The 21,276-nt window shown below is 39.3% G+C and overlaps 2 protein-coding genes and 1 long non-coding RNA gene across 4 annotated transcripts in view; 2 read left to right on the top strand and 1 right to left on the bottom strand.

The window, feature by feature from the left end:
• LOC309487125 overlaps positions 1–21,276 on the top strand; it is a 149,931-nt gene that overhangs the window by 62,718 nt on the left and 65,937 nt on the right. The gene's annotated exons all lie outside the window — the stretch shown is intronic.
• Positions 1,467–4,600, top strand: prph2b (peripherin 2b (retinal degeneration, slow); the record flags this gene model as incomplete). The annotated part of the gene is made up of 3 exons (XM_082154648.1): positions 1,467–2,047; positions 2,947–3,193; positions 4,400–4,600. The coding sequence occupies 3 exons, from the start codon at positions 1,467–1,469 to the stop codon at positions 4,598–4,600; spliced, it is 1,029 nt and encodes a 342-aa protein (XP_082010774.1).
• ubr2 (ubiquitin protein ligase E3 component n-recognin 2) overlaps positions 10,184–21,276 on the bottom strand; it is a 44,409-nt gene continuing 33,316 nt past the window's right edge. For both annotated transcript variants that reach the window (XM_082154595.1, XM_082154596.1), the window contains exons 32-47: positions 20,925–21,083; positions 18,314–18,405; positions 18,148–18,226; positions 17,882–18,030; positions 16,906–16,961; positions 15,499–15,595; positions 15,315–15,382; positions 14,916–15,051; positions 14,705–14,801; positions 13,477–13,607; positions 13,277–13,385; positions 13,111–13,167; positions 12,947–13,024; positions 12,650–12,820; positions 11,655–11,756; positions 10,184–11,570 (exon numbers count right to left, since the gene is read on the bottom strand). In XM_082154595.1, the coding sequence (XP_082010721.1) occupies positions 11,429–11,570; positions 11,655–11,756; positions 12,650–12,820; positions 12,947–13,024; positions 13,111–13,167; positions 13,277–13,385; positions 13,477–13,607; positions 14,705–14,801; positions 14,916–15,051; positions 15,315–15,382; positions 15,499–15,595; positions 16,906–16,961; positions 17,882–18,030; positions 18,148–18,226; positions 18,314–18,405; positions 20,925–21,083 (1,723 nt within the window). In that variant the 3' untranslated portion in view covers positions 10,184–11,428. The remainder of the gene's footprint in view (positions 11,571–11,654; positions 11,757–12,649; positions 12,821–12,946; positions 13,025–13,110; positions 13,168–13,276; positions 13,386–13,476; positions 13,608–14,704; positions 14,802–14,915; positions 15,052–15,314; positions 15,383–15,498; positions 15,596–16,905; positions 16,962–17,881; positions 18,031–18,147; positions 18,227–18,313; positions 18,406–20,924; positions 21,084–21,276) is intronic.

The raw sequence follows: 21,276 nt of genomic DNA, 5'->3' as shown, positions 1-21,276 counted from the left end.
CGTCAGCGGGGAAGGTCTCTGCATGTTACTGTCTTTCCGCATGGCAAAGTAATTTTGATTAAATGCAATACATTTTCTCAAATGTATTCTCTTGTTATTCATTAAATGCGAGCGAATGTTTGACTATTCCTTTTAACTCTTTAATGAAAACAATGTTAGAGTCCGTTGGAAAAAAATCAAATGTATCATGCCAATTTCATAATCAGTTCAAATATAATCAATTCAATAACATCGAATGCTCTGGAATAAAGAGAAAAGATGCGAACCTAACATTAAAATACATGATGCAAAGAGCTTTGGTCACTCTTAGCATCATGGGCCAACTTTGAGTTACAAAAGGCCCAGAGCCTTCAGTTGCATTTCATTAACATTTGCCAACAATGGTAATTTGCATTCAGTGTTTACACCTTTTGAGAACAGGAGGGTGTAACCCTCCCACCCTCCTTTGTGTGCATGCTATTTCTAAACTCTTAAAAACCTTTTTACCTTATGTTTTACTTATCTGGAAATGAGACATTTGTACCAGCCGCACTGAGACATTTCAAATTATACTAAACATGTATAATACTCGATGATAATTATTCACATTAAACCATATAGATTCTTATGTGAGTTTTGGTGATCTCAGCATGAGGGAGGAGTGGGGGATGAGGGGAAGAAATGTAGATTAGGATGTTTCGGAGGTGAGACTTTGTAAATTTATGTTGTATAATGTACCCTGGGAAATACTTTTTTTACAAGAGGTGACTTGAATAAGTAAATATATTTGTTATTGACACAGGAGCTGGAAAATATAAACCACCCAGCGATACATTTGAGTGTATTATCCTAACAAATCAGTGGTCTGAGTAGCCATATAAGGTACAAACAAAAGGCCTATCAGACAAGAATGATTTGGTCTGAAGACTATCCAAAGATACCCCACAGCCCAGCAATACCAGCAGGTAAAAAAGGAAACTGATGCTAAAGTAACTAACCAATTACAGAGTAAGATAAAGGATTAGTCCTCGGCTCATCTGCAAATGGGATCAGTGCTGATTAGTGGGCTTTAGGATGACGTAGAGGAACTGGATTCTACAATCATACAGCTCCTCAGCCGGCCACCCCTTTTTGCAGGGAAGGGAACCATCAGCAAAAGCCACGTAGCCCCCCAGCAGGTCCATTTGGGTGGATTTATGAGAAATTCCAGAGGAAGAGGCCTCTGGTTGTCAACATTATGGACTCTCTTAAATTGTGGATGATCAGAATGGGTATGAAGAGGGGAATCCTTGCTACAGCACATTCTGCAGCCATACTCGATGACGGACTACTAAACTAAGCTTCTGGACTACAGCGTTTCGGTTTAAGGTCTTCAAGAATTTCAACAAGGAAAAGAAAACACATCAAATCGTACAGTAACAGGCAATCATACTGAAGAAGAATCCCTGTGAATATATCATTGTGACTTATTAGACACCAAAAACAAAATGGCTTTGATGCCTATGAAATTTGACTTGGCCAAACGGGTCAAGCTTGCCCAAGGACTGTGGCTCCTGTACTGGCTCTCTGTCATGGCTGGAATCCTCATCTTCAGCATGGGGATCTTCTTCAAGATCGAGCTGCGCAAGAGAAGCGAGATTATGGATAACAATGAGAGTCATTTCGTGCCCAACCTGCTCATTCTAGTGGGACTTGTGGCCTGTGGTGTCAACGCTTTTGGGGGCAAAGTGTGCCATGACTCCCTTGACACAGTCAAGTTCACCAAGTGGAAACAGCTATTGAAGATCTACATGTGTGGATGTGTGGTTTTCTGCATCGCCCTCTTTGTCACAGCTCTGCTGTGTTTCTTGATGCAGATCTCTCTGCACTTCACCCTGGCTGAAGGCCTGAAGAATGGAATGAAGTACTACAAAGACACAGACACGCCAGGACGATGCTTCATGAAGAGAACACTGGATATGACCCAGATTGAGTTCCGTTGCTGCGGAAACAACAACTACAAGGATTGGTTCGAGATCCAGTGGATTAGCAATCGCTACCTGGACTTCAGCAATGATGATGTTAAAGAGTGAGTACTGATATTTTTTTCCTAAAAAGCAATAGGTATCAGTGGAAACATAGATAAGAGATGGTGAGGGATCTAAGTGGAAGAGATTCTGGATGATTTTTATGCAACTTCTTGTGATGTACCTTTTTTTCAATGATGAAAAAATTTTAACAGTTACTATAGATGTAGATCAATTCAAAAGGTACAGGCATTAAACATATATGTCCAAGTATTAGGATAAAGTTATCAAGGCTGATATTCAGTGGGATTTGGGGAAGTTGTATCTTGTTTAAGGCAGCTAAGCGGATAGAGATCAGCTGATGTATATATTATTCTCCTCTTCAGGAAGCGCAACCCAGAAGGCGCTCTATTGTGCAATAATGTATACAATAACCAAGATAAAAGATAACACAAAAGTTCTAATGGAGACCTCTCAAAGCAGACCCCCTGAAACCTGTAATGTTGAATGCAAGAGGAATCAAATTTAAGGGTTTGTTTTGAGGGATTCCGAAGTAGATAATTGGCTGGTGGGTTTTATAAAAAGGAAATGGGTAAAGGGGGCAAATGGATCCATGGATTAGATAATCTGTCAGGATCCTATTCCAAAGTCCTTTAAAGCTTACTCTCCACACCAATAATAACATTGTACAATCTATTACCTCCTATGGAGTCTGCCCCCAATGTTGGCCTCGAAGGGGCTATCACCGTTTAGGTGATAAATTATCCCAAGGAGGTTCACAAATCTAATTTAAAAAGTGGTCTTGTTTTTATCATCAGATTGGAGTTCTCATCTTTGTCCAGTAATCTCAAAGTTAATGTAAAGATACAAATTTGTTTCTAAGCCCGTCACTCCTGAAATCTTAAATGCCACACCCAAGAATATGCCAGAGAGTTCTCAATCTTTTTTTGGAATTTCTTAGCCGTATCCAGAGCAACGTGGAAGGCAAATACTTGATGGAAAGCGTTCCCTTCAGCTGCTGCAACCCTGGCTCCCCTCGCCCCTGCATCCAACATCACCTGACCAACAACTCCGCTCACTACAGCTATGACCACCACACTGAGGACCTAAACATCTGGACCAGAGGTTGCCGTGAAGCCCTGGTGTCCTACTATGGAGGCATGATGAACAGTATTGGTGCTTTTGTGCTGCTGTTCATTGTTTTGGAGGTGGGTATGGGAGAGGAACTGGAATCTTAAGTTGAACACAGCTAACTCGTGACCTTTGACTTAGTCTCTAGATTACACTCTTGGTGGGTAAAGAGTGTTTTGCTAGATTCTAAAGAGAGCTGCTAGATTATAAGGTCAGTTGGTGCGTAAAGAGTAATATAAATAGGTCTGAAAGAATCAGATTAATTAACTGCTTAATTGATTTAATTAACACTTTGTGTTGATGACACGCCAAGGTATAACTGATAAACATTTAACACGTGGGAAGTTGACAAATAACATGAACTTGGCATCTTCATATATTCATATTTTCCTCTTACAGAACTTGTCTACATTACTACAACAAAATACATTAAACTATACAGTAATGCATACACAATTGAGTAGATGGAAACAGCAAACCTTCAATATGAACTGTTAAGGACCCACTATGCTACAAGTACGCAAGTTATTCGCCTAGTGGTTAAAATTTATTCGAAAAACACAATGGTATACTGTTAGCGGACACACTGCTGGGAGCAGCGTTTAGATGAATATGTAAATATGTGCTGTGTGCTTTCCTCTCAATAACTAAATTAACACACAACAAAAATAACAGCGATGAGAAAATGGCAGTTAGTGAAAGAATCTGATCATAGCGATGTAGACATGTTTGCACAAGCTCTGAAATTCAGCTCTCCAAGTCAAGTCTCATCACATTTATTTATAGCACTTCATACCTTTTGGGTATCACTTGATTGCTTTAAATCAAGCAGCTTTAAAGTATTAAACATGGGGGGAAAAGTGTTGATTTACATAATCGCCAAGGACCACTGGTAGTATGAAGGTCTTTACCAGTCTGAGCAAACTTTTCCGAAATGTTTGCTTTGGCAAGCTGTTTCGAACTCCCAAAAACTCCAAACGAACTTCGTTTTGGTCTGATTTGTTCTAAATGACTACACACCAGTTAATTCTTCAATTTTGCTTGAAGTACACTGGGACCTTTCGTGATTGCATAATGTGACGTGACACCAAATGTACAAAAATAATTCGTTCAAGAGGGTTAACCTTAGCTTGAACCGCTGTCCTAGAATCTTGGTGCCAAACTGAATATTTCCTGGAAAAGTAGAGCTCAAGGATAAAAACATCAGAAGCACACAACAATGATGCTGCTTTGAGCATGTGTGAAACTTTATAGAGATTCATTAACCTGAAATTTTGTCGCAGGCTGTGGTGACTGTCGGTTTGCAGTACCTGACTACTTCACTGGAAACCCTGGCAGACCCAGAGAATCCTGAGAGCGAAAGCGAGGGATGGCTGCTGGAAAATAGTGTAAAGGAGACACTTTCTAGCATCATGACGAAGATCAGTTCCCTGTGTAAAGGCAACCAGGTACAGGAGGAAGAGGCAGAAGCAGCTCCCACATAAAGCTGAGAGCCACGCCCCTTCCTGCCCCATCATGTCCGTAGCCACTCCCACTTTTGGGAAAAGGAATGCATGAAAGGTTGATTAAAATGTTCTCTCTTAAAAATATAGGTGTATATGCATACGGATAAGATCAATACACCTGCAATTTGACGAGATTCCAACTGAAATGTGAATGTACACACTACACTGTAAATACAAATTAAATATAAATTAATAAGTTTATTTTATAATATTTTAAATATATCTGTAAATGTCCTGATATTATCATCTGACCATTTCTGATATTCCAACCAAACAAGCCTCACCGTCCACGTTCGTTTGTAGAAGTATCAAGTCTGACCCTTATATTTCCAGTTTATTTAATGGTTGAGCGGATGTTTAACCCGACAGCCTCACACATGCAATAGCATATATTTCAACCTATAATATATTTTTCATCCTAAAGCCATTGTGTGCTATGAAATCAGAAACGACCTCTCTTGAAGGGGTCACATGGCAGCTTTTATCCGGCAGCTGAGGAAAAAGCGTTCCGTCACCTCTCAGGATTTAAAGGGATGGAAACAGTGGCACACCTTGCTTTTTACACAACGCTGCCTTTAACAGGCCTTAGGTTGTCTGACAATCTTCAAAAGCATGTTGATGGTGATCTACTGGAGAGAACTCTGTAACAATGGGGAAACTCACGTTCGCCATTAATGTGTGTAGTTCTCGGGTTAAATATCTGCCTCACCAGTTGAAGAGATGTGAAAACAGGCTTTCTGCCTCAACTTGCACCATTTCAGAGCTCTGCTGAGCGTACAGCTATGGGACAGTTACAGAAGTTGTCAAGAGTACCAAATGTAAAAGATTCTAGTCGATTGTGTGTGATTTAAGTCAAGTCAGACAACCCAATCAGTTGTATTCTTTTTCATATAATTTCTGTGAATTTTTCATTTTCACATATACCTTTCTGTACATTTGTCCTTGACTTTGCAGTAATGTCAGTTTTTGTGGATCATGTAGGTAACTCCATTTGTGAGATAAAGATATTTAATGAGACTCAGCATTATTCTGTGGTATTTTTTTTTTGCAAAATGCAGCACAGCTTGTTCCTAATGCACACCTACCTCTGAACAGATAATAATAATAATAATAATAATAATAATTCATTTCATTTATATAGTGCTTTTCTGGGTCCTCAAAGCACTTCACATATGGAAGGGGGGAATCTCCTCAACCTCCACCATGTGACTCTTTGCTTCTGTTTAACTTTAGGCTTTAAAATACTTAAAAGACTTAAATATGAGGGGTGAATGTGGGGTAAGGTAAGTGGCTGTAGAGCTGGTCACAGGTAAGAGATGTTTGGACAGTTGAATCCCAGCGGGACACAGCTTTACCTGATTGGATGAAGAGAAGGAAATGGATTTCTCTAAATGGGACTTTTGTCCTGCTCAGAACAGCTGAACACCCAATCTCAGAATACCTTTAAGCAAAAAAACATGGACGGGAATTTTTCTTCAACATCAATATTTTAGATTAAAATATAAATATGTATAAAGGAAAGTACGGTTTAAAAACATTGTTTTAAAATGGTTTCTGATTAAGTATTGTATGTCACACTACTGAGACTGCTTTTCAATTACCCCTTTACATATATTATAAAAAAAAAAATGTATGCCAAAATTTTACTAAACAATAGACTTGTAGTCAGTTGACAGGCTAAAAAGTAATTATAATTGACAAAAGCACCAAAACGGCATAAATTAACTTGAAAATGCATCTCTTCAAGCTGCCTTACTTTCACTGTTGATGTGGTCCACAATGAAACAGTTCAATTAACACTGCTCTAGAAAAGATATATTGGTGAATGTCACGAAACATATCAAGAACGTGCCATAATCAATATCCCAATCAAAAGGTATCATTTCATTTTGTGGTAACACTTTTGTATGGGGAACACATATTCACTATTAACTACGCCTAATTACTGCTTATTAATAGTTAGTAGGGTAGTTGATAAATGTAGGTATTGTGTAGGATTCAGGGATGTAGAATATGGTCATGCAGAAAAAGGCATTAATATGTGCTTTATAAGTACTAATAGACAGCTAGAAAATATACTAGTAATACGCATGCTTAAGCAACTAGTTAATTGGACCTTAAAATAAAGTCTTACCCATTTAATTTTATTTATAATGAGTAGCCTGCCTGTTTTTGCACTAGCTTGGACTTTATTTTTTTTGCACTGAGATACAAATACTCAATACAAATTAATCCATCCATCCAGAAGTTATGGGCTTAATTGTCATTAAAAAAGTATTAAAGTTAATATTAATTTAATAAAAATTAAGTTAATAACAATTTCATATTAAGCTAAGTAAAATGGAGATTAAGAAGGGTTACAATTCTAACTTTGCATACAGGTATGGGCTAAACAGAATATATCTGTCATCTGGTATTTTCTCTGGGCCTGAAGTCCATAAACAGTGAAGGCTGGATAAAAGCTGATAATCAGCTTTCTGGAGCAGCTTACCTTCTCAGGTGAAGCTCCGGCCATGACACACAAACGCAATTGTCATTACAAGTAGGCAGAAAATAAATGTTATTATTGGGTAAGTTAAGGTTTTAGGCTTTAGAGCTGCATACATGAAATTTTCCTTTGGGTGCTGCTTAATTGCGTTTTATTTTCATTCACGTTGTGTAGTCAGGGAAGTTCATGTGCTATCGGAATGTCCTACTTACCACTTTAAGTCGTGATTACCAGCTCGTCGCACAAGTAACCTACTTTGTTGTCGGAAAGATCGGGAATCATGGAGGACACAAGGTTTATTCTTGCCTATTTTCTGGGAAAAACGTATTAAAGCCAAAATGATATTTAGCGTCCCATTCCCTGATTATAAACTTTCACTGTGATATCTAGATAGTTTGCTGACAATTCAGAGATTTCGGTCAAATAGCCTACCGGCTATTTTCGCTGTGAATAAAAGATAAAATATGCTTCAAAAATGATCATTTTTGCCGTCGGTAGGTTTTTAATGGTGATGGTAATTTTGAATTTCTTTACACATGGTAAAACATGAGATTTGATATGTTTCCAAACTCCACCAGAATATTGCTCTGTGCCAAAAGGCCTCTTCACCCAGAGAACTACAGTAAAAATAACTCGTTTCAATAATCGTTCTACTGCGATCATATCAAAAAGATCGTATTTTCGAGTTGAACGAACATGAACACCACCAAAAATTCGTAAATACAAGTGGGAAGCTCAGGATTTTCTTTAAGCCTTCATTTTGTGGTTCTCACGGGTTCATGTTTTTGAAGTTTGCGCAGAAAGAACTTATAGAGTTTTCTGTTGAAACGGTGTTGTGTTAGCGGCCTAATAACTAATGATCGTTGCGACTGAAGTGAATCAATCAAAACCAACTTTAGCTGGACAATAACTTGGTTCTTGAGCTGCTGTAAAGCCAAAACAATCTCTGTTACTTTAATTTCCTATTATCAATGTAAAGCCGCTTTGGAACAATCTACATAGAGAAATGAATATATATAAATGCTAAATGAAGATGACTTGACAAGTTAATAAAACACTTGAAAAGCAAAACACACCTGATGCACATTCTTCATTTTCTAGAAGTAGGTTTAAAAACCTTGTAGTTAATTAAGAGAAGGTACACCGCCATCTTGCTCCAACAAAAGTTATTTGAACGCTCCTGACGTCTCAACTATACGACTTCCCAGGAGGAGTTGTGGTGCGTTTGTCACATTCACGTTAGTTTGGACTCGTTATGTTTTGTCATCATCTGCCTTCATCACTCATTTGTTGTCACGGACACTATAATCACTCACTCATCAGTCACCATCATTAACACCTGTATGTTCAGTTCTGTTTCAATTCAGTGTCCGGTATTGTCTATGTTCAGTGTGTTGCTACCCGTTTGCCTTTCTGTTGGATATTACGTCTTCCTCATCTGTCTGCCAGCGTTCAAGTCCTCCTGGGAATTTCATACTTACGATGTGGGAAGTCGTGTTTACGACAGCAGGAGCGCGTTCAAGTCACTTTCGTCGGAGCAAGATGGCGGTGTACTTTCTCTTAATTAATTACGCAAAAATACAGCAGGATTTTTTTCAAATCTAGTTCTAGAAAATGAAGAACAAAGAAATGTGCATCAGGTGAGCTTTGCTTTTTTATGTTTTTAATTAATTTAGAAGCCACTGCAAACTTTATCGTTGTTATATTATAATGCAATCATTTTCTGTGCAGGCAATTAGTATAATGTGCTTAAAATAGGAAAGCCTGACAACACTTGGTATTCCGCTATGTTTCTCATTGACACGGCCCCAACTTGTAAAGATCGAGGCTTAAAGAAAACCCAGAGCTTCCCGCTCGTATTTACGACATTGTGGTGGTGTTCATGTGCGTTCAACTCGTATACGATCTTTACGAGATGACTCGAACGCACATGCAGCATAATTCTAGAGTCCACACCACAGCTTTAATGATGACACAGTGGAACGATGTAATTGGAATCCCTTTCAGAAAGATTTTTCCAGTTGATAAGGATAAAAACATTGACAGCAAATCAGAATTCACCCGACTTTGAAGTCAGTGGTTCCCTATTTTGATGTATATGGACAAGGGAAAAAAAATAACAAAAAGTTGGGTGGCCACTTCTTGAGCACAGATCAAAATATAATGATGTGCACAGAAAATTCATTTATAAAGGCCTGGGTTCACAGAAAGGGCTTAGATTAAGCCTTAGTTCAATTGGGATATTTAAGTAGCTTTTATAAGTGTGCCTTAGAAAACATTACTGGTTTACATCCTGAGACAAAACAAAAGCATTGACATATTTTAAGATTAATAGATGTATCAGTGCAAGTTGCTTTCAGTTAAAACTGTTCAAACATGCATTTTAGTCTGGGACTAGACTAAATTTGTCTGTGAATCCGAGGGAATAAATACTGCAATATTCCATGAAAAATAAGTTACACTGCCAACCATCTTAAACTGGCATTAGCTGTTAATTCTGATTTCATGGTGACTTTAAAGAGCTCAAATTTAAAGTGGACCTAACTGCAGCACACACTTATAATAAACACCGTTACTGTGGAGGCTAATAGTTATCGTTATTGCCATGAACAGGCCTTAAGAACATCCTCTACCCACCCAAAAATATCAGAGAGATTATAATTATAATAATCAGAATGAACAACTGCACCATAAATAATATAATTCAATAGTCCACTTGTAGGGTAGCCTATCCTATTTTATTTTTTCAAAAAATTACTTTTGCGAAATTGACGGTCATCAAAACCTGGACTAATAAGACTCTGCAAGTCTAAGCAGTCAGAGCTTGAACTCTGGGTCTAATCCTCTTTATTGCAGCGTTCCTGGATAAACAAAGATTTGGACAGAACTAGAGCACAGCTGAGAAGAGCTGTAACCAGTTAAATAGGTCACACACACTTGTCTGCATCAGGCCACTGTACCTGCGCTGGAACATACAGAACAAGAGCTTCACAACACACATATAAAGCCCTTTACATTGATGGTGCATCAGCTCATTCATCAATGCATTTAATGGATCACTTCAACACACAACACAGAGCTTTTTTTCTTTATTTCATTAATGTTTTACAATATAGTACAATGTACCCATTTATACAAGAATTCACAAATATTAACAAGTCAGTTTGTGATGTAATACACTGCTGCAGCCACTGGAAGTGTCTCAGGTAATATGCTCACCGCATTAGAACCAGGCGTTTCATCTGAAGTGCGCGAGGCATGAAAACTTGTATCTGAAAGAAGCATCGGTGTGTTTTAATGTGCGTCTGCATCGCTGAGAAATAAAACTTTCGATTTGGACTAAATCCTCAGGGCCAAGGCCACTATAAAGAATGAACAAAGTCTAAAGGAGACCAAAGCTGAAACTGAATTAAGGATATGCAATTCTGCGTCCATTACTGCTGAAAAATGGTGCAGCAGTGTCAAGAAAGAAAATGTCCAAAATCACAACAACACACGTCAAAATCATGTTTCAGAGTGGAATTGCATGATTCCATAGATGATCAAGGTCGAATACAACAAACACCCGCGAGAAACACATAAATAACACGCTTCACGAAAGAAACAGAAACAGTCTTGTAAAAACGGACCACCTTAGAAATCCATCATATTAGAAACATACCAACTAAACACCTGTACGTAAAAAACTCACTCACGCAAACATACACAACCCAGACGGACAGAAAGCAGGCATTCAGAGGACATACTCATGTGCTCCCGGGACTTCCTGGCGTTGGCTTGTATTGGATGAACGTCGCTGAGCACATTAATTAGGTGGCCTTAACAAATGTATTGCAGCATTTGAGATGACGGGGCAGAGAAGATGCTCTGTGTCCTACAGGTGGCGCTATCCCTGCATGGGCGTTGAGGGACATTTGTGCTTACTTGAAGGGCAGCACCACCGTTCAATTCCCAAGCGATAAGAGAAATGTCTTGCAAAACCTATATATATGTAACCAAAATACCTGGAAAATAATTTAATATTACTTGGAGAAGAAATTAAATAGCATACCTATGAAGAATATCTGTGTTGCGAAGGAACCCTTATTGTTAAGGTTCAATACCTTGGCTATGTGTCTCTTTAAATATGTATTTATATCATATTTAAAAGAAAAAAGGGAGCGAAAACCCACTCCCCATCCCCCCAAAAAAAACCAGTCATGCATTCATCCACTGTCAGACAGGGGTGGAGGAAGAGCAAGAGGCCTTGGTGACGCCTTGGCAACCTCTAGCCCTGTGCGTTAAGGGTGGGCGCAAGTGTACGAACACGTCATGTGACTTCACAGGTGCTGCCAGTCAATGCCCACAAGAGTCTGATTGGCCTCCTGGGCGTGGCCGATCTCCTCTGTGATGCTGTGCTGGCGCCACAGCTTCTGGATCTTTCTGTAGCGCTCTTGGCACAAGTGTAATGGGTTTCCCCGTCTAAGAGAGACCAAACACAACACTTGATCTCACATAACTGTTAGAAATAACCATGTGTGTGAAACATCAGAAGTAGAGATGTACCTTAGCCCTTGGTCTGTTTCCCCATAGTCGTCCAGGTATGGGGGAGCATAAAAACAGCCCTTAGTTTTGCCAGCCAGGAACAGGACCTGACTTTCCCGCACCCTGACACACAAACATATACAAATGAAACCCTGCTGACAGATACCATGTAAAAAACCACAAGGTTGAGAGTTAAAGTGATCTGACCATGGTCATAAATGGCCAAAATCCACCCAACTCCTAGTTATTATAGCTAATAAAGTTTTAAAGAAAGATATTTTTCTGAAACAAACTCATCTCTTCACTTCAGAAGGCCTTTATTAACCCCCGCAGAGCCGTGTGGAGCACTTTTATAATGGATAGATGCACTTTTATCATGGATAGATGCACTTTTATGATGATAGATGCACTTTTATGATGGATAGATGCACTTTTATGATGGATAGATGCACTTTTATGATGATAGATGCACTTTTATCATGGATAGATGCACTGTTATGGACTTCAAAACAGAAACAGCCATTCACTGCTATTATAAAGCTTGGAAGAGCCATGACATTTTTTTATATAACTCCGATTCTTCTGAAAGAAGTATGTCATTACACCTAGGATGGCTTGAGGGCGAGTAAAACATGGGGTAATTTTCATTTTTGGATGAACAATCCCTTTAAAGTCTTCCAGTGTGTGATCCTCAATCGTTTAGTGTATGATGCCCAGATTTTCTCTGTAACCAGTTACAAACGTCGACAAGTGAATGGCGCAGTGTTTTAAAATCTGCTCCGATTTTAAAAGTCCTGCAGTGTATTCCAGCCTTAAGGCAACTAATTCCCTACACTATGCAAGTAGCATACACTAGCACTCTGTGCGGTCTCTTCTCACATAAAAATAATAAATGCAGATTCAGTTAGTTAATATTGCAAAATAAACCTCAGGATCCCAAAGCAAAAGGCTTATCAAATAATAACTATCTTATGACCATTATATTGACAGGTTTTAATCGACATCCTTGCACAAACCTGAGGAAGATGCCGACACCGGCTCCGCAGGCGAAAGTGTGTGCGGTGCATGCGCCCACGTCCTCTCCTTCCAGCTCGGTCTGACAGCAGTAACTCTGAGAGCACAGCATGGACCCACAAACCAGACACAGAGTAGGAGCGCGAGACTTATCCCCTCCAGATTTAGGACACCTAGACGCCGCCAGGATCAACAGAAGATCAATTATTTGACTTATGGAATCAGGACCGCATGACTCTGTAGAGAACCGGCAGCTCTTAGTTATCGATCTCCTTTGATTTCTAAGACATGTGACTCACGTGAAGCTGGAGGCCTGGTTAATCAGAGCACTGTAGTCGCACGGCAGCTCTATGAGATGATTGGACTCTCTGGGAAACCTAGAGCGGGATACGGAAGAATGAAACAGGTGAGCACTTGAATGTCATCTGCAGTGAACTTTAAAGTGTCGAGGTGCAGGACACACCTGATGAGAGCCGAGCTGCTCTGAAGACCCTGTAGGACACCTGGGTGAGAGCACCATCTGCAGAGCACAACCAACAGTTATCACACCATCATTCATTCAAGACACAGACACATCTGGACAATATGCCTCAGTTTTCAGAGGTGTTGATCTAGATATTGCCAGTTACCCCTGCAGGAGAGTTTCCATGACCTCCTGATTGCTGTAGTAGAGCTGTAACAGGTTGGAGGGCAGACACAGGTATCCACACAGAGCCTCCCATTCCCCCACACCTAGAGCTGAAAACACAGTCATCATTAGAAATGGCACAAGGGCAGCGAGTAAAAGCAGCATCTGTGTGTAATGCCAAACGCTGTGCGAGTCGTCTACCGTGTATCTCAGGTGGTGCTGGAGCTCCATTAAGATAGTGGAAGAACAGAGCGGTTGCCCTGAGATAAGGCAGGATTCCAGCTTTCACACAGTGCCACAGATGCCAGCCTGAGCTCACCTCACGCAAGCCACTGAAACACACACACAGCTTTCATATTAGGGTCGTGCAAAACTAGTAGGGTGACATTTTGCAATCATCAATCTCGGACAGTGACTACATATACATGCACCCTCATAAAGCGATTCTAATTTGATTTAGGCAATATTGCGATGAAACTTTACCTGACGTACTTTGATCAAATTGATGCGATTTAGCTCATATTCGTAACAACCATTAGAGTAGTAAAACGTGGCATATGCTGAATTTAATCACAATAAACAGGCACGTGAACACTCGCATCTATTCCACTCTGATCAAAGTGTGCACGTGGATTTCTGGGGTGTTGAAGAAACAGAGTTCATGTTGACTGTTGCACAACATGAATATAATGTAGTATATCAATTTAAATGGAGACATTTTGGGCACGTAACAAAGAAAATGATTGAGGAATCCAGACAGAGGAACCAAAGAACAAATCTGTGAAAGAGCTTGGCCATACTGTATGTGAGTTCATCATCTGTGCTGTTCATTGGGGTATGTGAATAATGCTGGTAAAAATTCCCACAATTCTTCAAGAATAACCAGAATAACGAAAATGGCATGTAAATGGAGTGGAAAGGTTTGCTTGTGTCATGTAAACATTACTTAATGTTGTGCTGGTTTAAAGCATGATGTGTTTTTTTCAGGATTCTATTATGAATATAAAGTCCTTTTGGAATAATGTCTTTTCGGTCACTTTAGATCTATTTACTGAACTGAACCAAAACTACTGACCCCAGAACAGTGATCCAAACCAAACAGTGATAATCTTTAACCATATGATCACCAGAGACCATTTTAGACAAATTTCGGTAACACTTTATTTAACCATGTCATTGTTACATATGTTACATGTAACGTTAGTTGTAATAACTATAAAGTGTGCATTATTACATACAACTAACCATAAACTAAACCAAACCCTAATCCTAACCCTATAGTAAGTACATGTAGTTTGTTAATATTACTCAGTACTTAAATGTATACTTACAGTGTAACAAAGAAACCTTAAAATAAAGTGTAACCCCAATTGTATTTATGATATAAAACCAAGTCAATAGGCAGGTTTAACGGTGTGTGTGCGTTCACCTGCTCAGGTGTGTCCTGAGAGTGTTGTAGAGCATACACACTCGCTCTTCCTCCTCCCTCTCCGCTCCTCCACTCTCCTGCTCCATCCGCATCTCCTCTGATGGCACACAGGAGTCCGCAAACATGAATATCCATCCCAAAACACTCAAAATGATCTATGCAGTCTCTCTGGTCATGTTGCTGCTTGTGAGGGGAAAGGTGAGGTTCTCACCTGGTACGGAGGTCAGAAGGATCTGGACTATGTGAGCAACAGTGACTAGGTGCAAGAAGTGCAGTTGTGCAGTGTCCTCGCTAAGCCCTGAGGAATCCAGACAGTGAACCGCTGGATAGGACAGCACCAAGCTCACCTGTCACACACACAACCTGGGGTCAAAGGTCATTCTGAAACATCTGACTGAGTATGAGTAGGAACCTTTACACAGACTGTTTTAGCTGTAAGAAAACTCTATTTTTATTGTTTAGAGGTGTGAATAGGATATGTGGTAAAATGCTAAAGATTCGTCAACTTGAGTTATTAAATTAATAAGAGAATGTATAAGGTTAGGGCACTGTGCAGTCGGACGCTTATGTGAATGGCAGATGTAGGAGCAAAAACTGGTCGTTTGCCTACCAGCAAGTGGAACATGTCTATATCCAGAATGCATGGCGTATTCTCCACCCGAGGATCAGGAACAAGGGCTGAAGAAGCACAGATGTTCAAATGAATGCAGTGAGGGGTTGTCACTCACTTCTCATTATATTGGACATGCCAAAACAAACACTTGTGGTTAGAGACTGTAACACGTATTGCTTACCTGCTAAGAGCCTGATAAAGTGATTCTGTACAGTGCTATGAGAGGAGGCTGTCCAGCAGGCGGAGCCAAAGCGGGTCAGAGAACTCAAACAGTCGTCCTGCATGCACAAAACATTTGGGTTATCAAAGACAACTCAAGAGTAAAGATTTAAGAGCCCACTCAGATAGGACTAACTATTAACTAGGGATGTCCCGATCCGATCACGTGTTTTCAGACTCGATCGGAATCGGACGTTACCTCCCGATCAGGACTCGGATATATATGTATATATATTCTCATTTAACACATTTTTTAACACATCTATAGTTGTGCGGTGGCACAGAGTTACGCCGGTTTCACACTGCACGCGTTAGCAGAGCGTAAGCAGCGCAGGAGCAGTGCGTATGGTGAGCAGGAGCAGGACACGCGCGTTTTGCTTTCACACTGGCAGCGTTTGTCACGCGCGGCTGAGTACAGACAGAGTACTCTATAATGGATAAGTTGGCATTGCTTTATTTCGTTTTCAAATACATTTAAGAGAAAATACTTGTCAAGAAGCTTATTTTATTAATAATTTCATAAATATAACTTTTGGTTCATCTTTGTTTTTATTGTTCTGGCAACAAGTTTGTTTTTGGACATTTGTTTTCTTTTTAAATTGATGTTGGTCATTTGATCGACTGTTTAAAACACAATAGATATCATCAATGCACTTTTTGGGTAAAACTGCGGTGTATTTTGGCCATGATCAATGCATTGTCACTTTAATTCAGCATAAGCGGTGCAGCAAAAATAGTCTGCGCCGAAACGATCGCGGCACTGCTGCTCCTGCTCTGCTCCTGTTACGCACTGCCGCGCCGCCTCTGCGTGCGGTGTGAATGCTCTAATCTGTTAACATGGGCGGCGAAAATAATACGCGCTGCACTCTCTGCTAACGCGTGCAGTGTGAAACCGGCGTAGGAGTGCAGTTCCTAAAAGCACATTACTGGCTTTGCAAACACTGTGGCACTTTATTTTTTTATTTGTTTACATGCCTGTTGGGTATTTTAAGTTGAGGTGCTATTTGTTTATATATTAGACTTTTTTTATATTTACTGTTGAACTAAGTCCAAAAGTGAAGAATTTATGTTATTTATTACTTGATTGTTCAAGCTACCTCACAGAAGTGCTCTGTTTGTTAACGGAGTTGTTGAATGTTAAAATAAGGTGAATTAAATAAAAAATAAGGAACATCCTGGATCTGTTTTTTGCTCTTCTTTATTCTTTTTTTTATGTATTATAGAAGTATCGGATCGGGACTCGGTATCGGTAGATACTCAAAATCAAATGACTCGGACTCGAGGGCAAAAAAACCTGATCGGGACATCCCTACTATTAACACATTCATTACATGTTCAAATAACAAGCTTGCATAAGGGGTTTGATCACCTGTCTGCATGGTAAACTTCCAAACAAAGGCTTTTCTTCATCCACCAGCAATCTCTCTGTGTGAGAATGAAATAATCTAATTTACTTTTCAAATTACTTTTAGCCTTCATAAAGCACTTAAAAATCGTCATACATTTTTTTGCATTCCTGGGTCCAGTGGAATTTAATCAGCAACTTAATGCACAAATATTTCTCAGTTTTAAATGCTACCATATTGCTACTTTTACACTTTTTATTGATAAAAAAATTGCTAAATTCTTTGAAAAACTGTAGTAAAAAAAAAACGACAGAAAAAACACTGATGCAAGAAAAAAAAAAATCTTAATTTTCATACATTTTATTTTAATAAATATAATATATGAAATTTATAAGAACATGTAATTTGAGAATTAGCAGTATTAACATCGAAATCAATGGACTTAAAGTCCTTTTGAAATTACAAATCATGACTGCTCAAAAACAGCCCACATTTACGAAAGCTACATTATATTCACTGTATAACTAACAAAACAACATCAATATTACTCTGAACTGTTTTCAAACAAAATATTCATTTTACTTGCAGAAACCTGCAAATGAAAAAGATTATTTTCATGCAGCAATAGTACTTCTCAACAAAATTCAGTCTCAAAAGTATGAGATAAGGGAAAGTTTGGCATAATGCCCTGCCTAGTATTTTACCATAGTACATTTTACAACAGTATTTTTGAGAAAAATCTAACTCGTCGATGTATAACTCGTAGAAAACAGTCTGCATGTGTGAAGCCTCAGATGATACCCGGGTCAAAAAAGACCAGAAATCAAAAGGCATTTTTATTTAGTTTTGAATTTTGATTATGGAAAATCTTTAAAAAAATGTATTTTAATAAAAAATTAAATGTATAAAAAAAAGATGGTTCACTTGCAAAGTACTCAAACGAATTTAAAAAATATATATATATATAAAAAAATGATATAAATATATAGACTGACTGACCTATGGACTGAATGGTGTAGGCACAGCTGCCCCAGCACATGATTGGCACGCGGGGGTCCTGCTCATTTGGGTGCACTTTAAGACCCACTTTATATGTGGCCGTCCCAAACGTGGTCAACATCTCCTTTATGGTGCTTGAGTATGGGTTACTGACAGACAGAAACATGCTTTATTAGTGTTGTGTCTTTTGTTTGACTTTTAACAAGTACAACTTTTGAGCTTGTATAAGTGAATTATGGGTGCCTGGTAGTGAAATGTGGTTTTACTTTGGAGTGTGGTCCAGTTTGAAGCCATCAGGTGGAGGACAGCTATTAACACCATCTGTGTCATCAACACCTTCAGCACCTGCAGACACACATTGATCATTTGGTTGCCTGTTTAGCCACTGACTCAGTGAACAGCGAGGCCGTTCTGAGGACTGGTGTTACTCACTGTTGGCCTTGCTCTTCCTGTGAGCAGAGAGCAGGGCTTTCATCTGCTGAGAGGTGATGTTCAGCCACTGGCTCAGATCAGGCTGCTCAGAGCTGAAACAAACACAAACAATCAATCAAACCCATCTGATGCCTTATATTTTGACAGAAAAGGATGTAAATCATTAAATAAAGATGTAGTCATATAAGAAAAATGTCCATTGTCTATTGCCAATAGTGTGGCGATGTATGAAGCATATCTTGCACAGAAGTCAATTTTAAAACCAAGAAGCTTTTTGTTGGGCAATGCAGCAAATCCGAATGAATTAGAACCGGTTGTGAAATCTGCTTGAGAAAATCTTTCACGCTCATGCAAAATTCCTGATTGCCTAAATTCAGCAAACAGCGGTTAATGTGACCGCACCTCTTAAGCTTCACGAGCACGACGGAGTATTGAAGGATTCTTTGTTTATTTCAGTTCAAAGTTTTAATGTAAACGATTGTAATTACCTCTACAAACTATACATCATTAAAAAGATCTAAGACTCAAGCTTCAGTTTTTGACATTTTATTATGAAAATCATATAGTGGCAGTTAGGTGTTACTTTGTGTCAGGAGTTATGAAAAAAAAAAAGTGAAAAAAAAAAAAAGAGTACCCTTTAAAGGGTTAGCTCACGTGAGCAGCGTCGGCCAATAATGAGCCGGCGTTCTGACGTAGAAGCTGGAAGCGGTGCACTGTTTACTACGTGAAGAGCTTAGGAGAATTACACTGAAGAGAAGATTTTTTGCGTTTGTGTACTTTTTAAATTATTTTGCATAACTTTTATGATTTTTTTTAATAGGTTTTATGACTTTTAGAAAACTATATAACGGACAGAACATGCACTTTTGAACAAGAGAACTCCAAGTTGTAATAATGTCTACTATTTTACATGTAAAACATGTTGCATTTCATTCGTCATGCATTCTAAAAACATTTGCATTCGAATTATATGAATTGGGATGCAGGGCGCGTCTCATTACCATGGCATTTTTAAATCAATCAGTAGGACACCTGCACTTGCTTCCTTTTACAAAGAAGCGCAATGTTCAATGTTGGACAGCGCAAACCTTGTCATCCTTCACCTGGAGCCGATTTCGGTAGGCTACTTGGTTTTCAAGGCAGTCAATTTTGAAAACCAGGCCTCGCACAGAAAGGCCTCAGTTGAGGTGAACTGGCAGAAGTAATTTAACTGAGGATATTCAGTCACACAATGAAGGCAGAGAGCAAGAGTCAAATCAGCACTTCCAGTTCCAGTTCCAGTTCTAGAGAAAGAACAAGTAGAGATTCACGAGCGCACACATATCGGAGTGAGAGCGAGTGCGCGTCCAGTTTTGTGTGCAAGTAAAAGAAATCCGCCTGCGAGTGGAGAAGTTCATACATGGATGCTCTCTTGCGTTACAATAATGCGCTTTCGACATTTGTCATTAAAATAACGCCATAGAACCGGTCTACACATATCAACTTAAAAAAAAAGAGAAGCCAGTCGTGTCTGAAAGCTGCAATAGTTTTTTTATTATTATTATTGGTTATAGCGAATGGAGAATGTCTCGTATTTTTCCGCTGGTGTTCAAACCCCTGAATACCCACGGGATCGGCGCCTGTCTCTGACCCGAACAAATGAACTGAAATCCTCACTGAAGTAATGGCCGAATTCAGTCCTTCAACATGTTGAGCCACTGTTGATCAAAGGAGAGATATTTGTCCCTGTCTCTCGCACATGACAGCGAAGTTGGGAAACATGCAACATTTGTATTAATCCGCCGTTCAAGCCAAAGATCCAATTTGCCTACAGATGCACTGCTATGTCTGACAGAGGCAAAATGTTGGCATCTCTCCCTTGCATCGATGTGTTCAACAAATTCAACCTGTCGAATATGTCTACAAGGTAAGACAACTGTGCTAACCACAGGGAGTCGTCCAGGTCCCACGCAAGGTCAAACTTTGCATCAACTAGAAACATCTTCACCTCTGAACGCAATTCGTAGAGGCGATGTAAAACCCGACCTCTGGAGAGCCAGCGGGATTTTTTTTATGCAGAACTTTTTTTATTTTTATTAAGTAGATTCTACTTGAAAAGCAATAAAACACACAATATGTTTGTTTTTTTCTTGAAAACAATTCACACCCCCCTTGTTGAGAACCACTGATTTAGTAGATGCTTTTATCCAAAATGACAAAGTAAGGTACAGTGACTTGCTCAAGGGAGCACTGGTTTTGAAAAAGGCACCACCTCTATTGATAAATATAAAGGATGCACATCCATAATGCGTCTTACCATCTGCACTGTGTATTATAAAGTGCACTGGGTGCTTAGCATGTGGCGGTGTGTATTAAAAGCAGTGCTGAGCTCATATGAGAGAGGCTTTTAGTCGTTTTATCATACAAAAGGATCAAAGGGATCGCCACATTCACTACAGATGGGAGTATTACACAAACATGGTCCATAATCAGCCAATCCGCTCCAATTAATTTACTAATTTCCCTGTATGTGGTGTTAATCTGTAGTTATCTATTACTTGCATTCTGAGAGCTTTGTAAATGACAGTATTTATACCGAATCAAAGATTGATCTGTGTGTTTGTTGCAGTACCTGCAGCTGGTCTTAGTAAGAGGCAGCAGTGGAATGACTGTGTTACTCAGGCATTCGCAGAGTGGACACAAGAACTCTCCGTTCTCCACATCGTAACTCGTGTGCACACGTAGCCTCTGCTGCCTGCGCTGCTCTTTAGCCTGCACCGCTTCAAAATACCTGCAGGGGGAGACATTACACAGTTACAATGCAAAGGAATGATCAAATCATAAATGATGAGAGTGACAAAAACACACTTGAACTGATATAGTGGTTATTTTGTTGGGGAGTGCATATGCATAGAAAATTTTAATATTTTTAAAAAGCTGGAGAAAAAAATTAAGACAGAGCTGAACAATTTTGAGGAAAAATC

This window comes from Leuciscus leuciscus (genome assembly GCF_965113295.1).
Source record: "Leuciscus leuciscus genome assembly, chromosome: 22".
Taxonomy (NCBI): Eukaryota; Metazoa; Chordata; class Actinopteri; order Cypriniformes; family Leuciscidae; genus Leuciscus; species Leuciscus leuciscus.
This window is presented reverse-complemented; position numbering and strand designations above follow the sequence as displayed.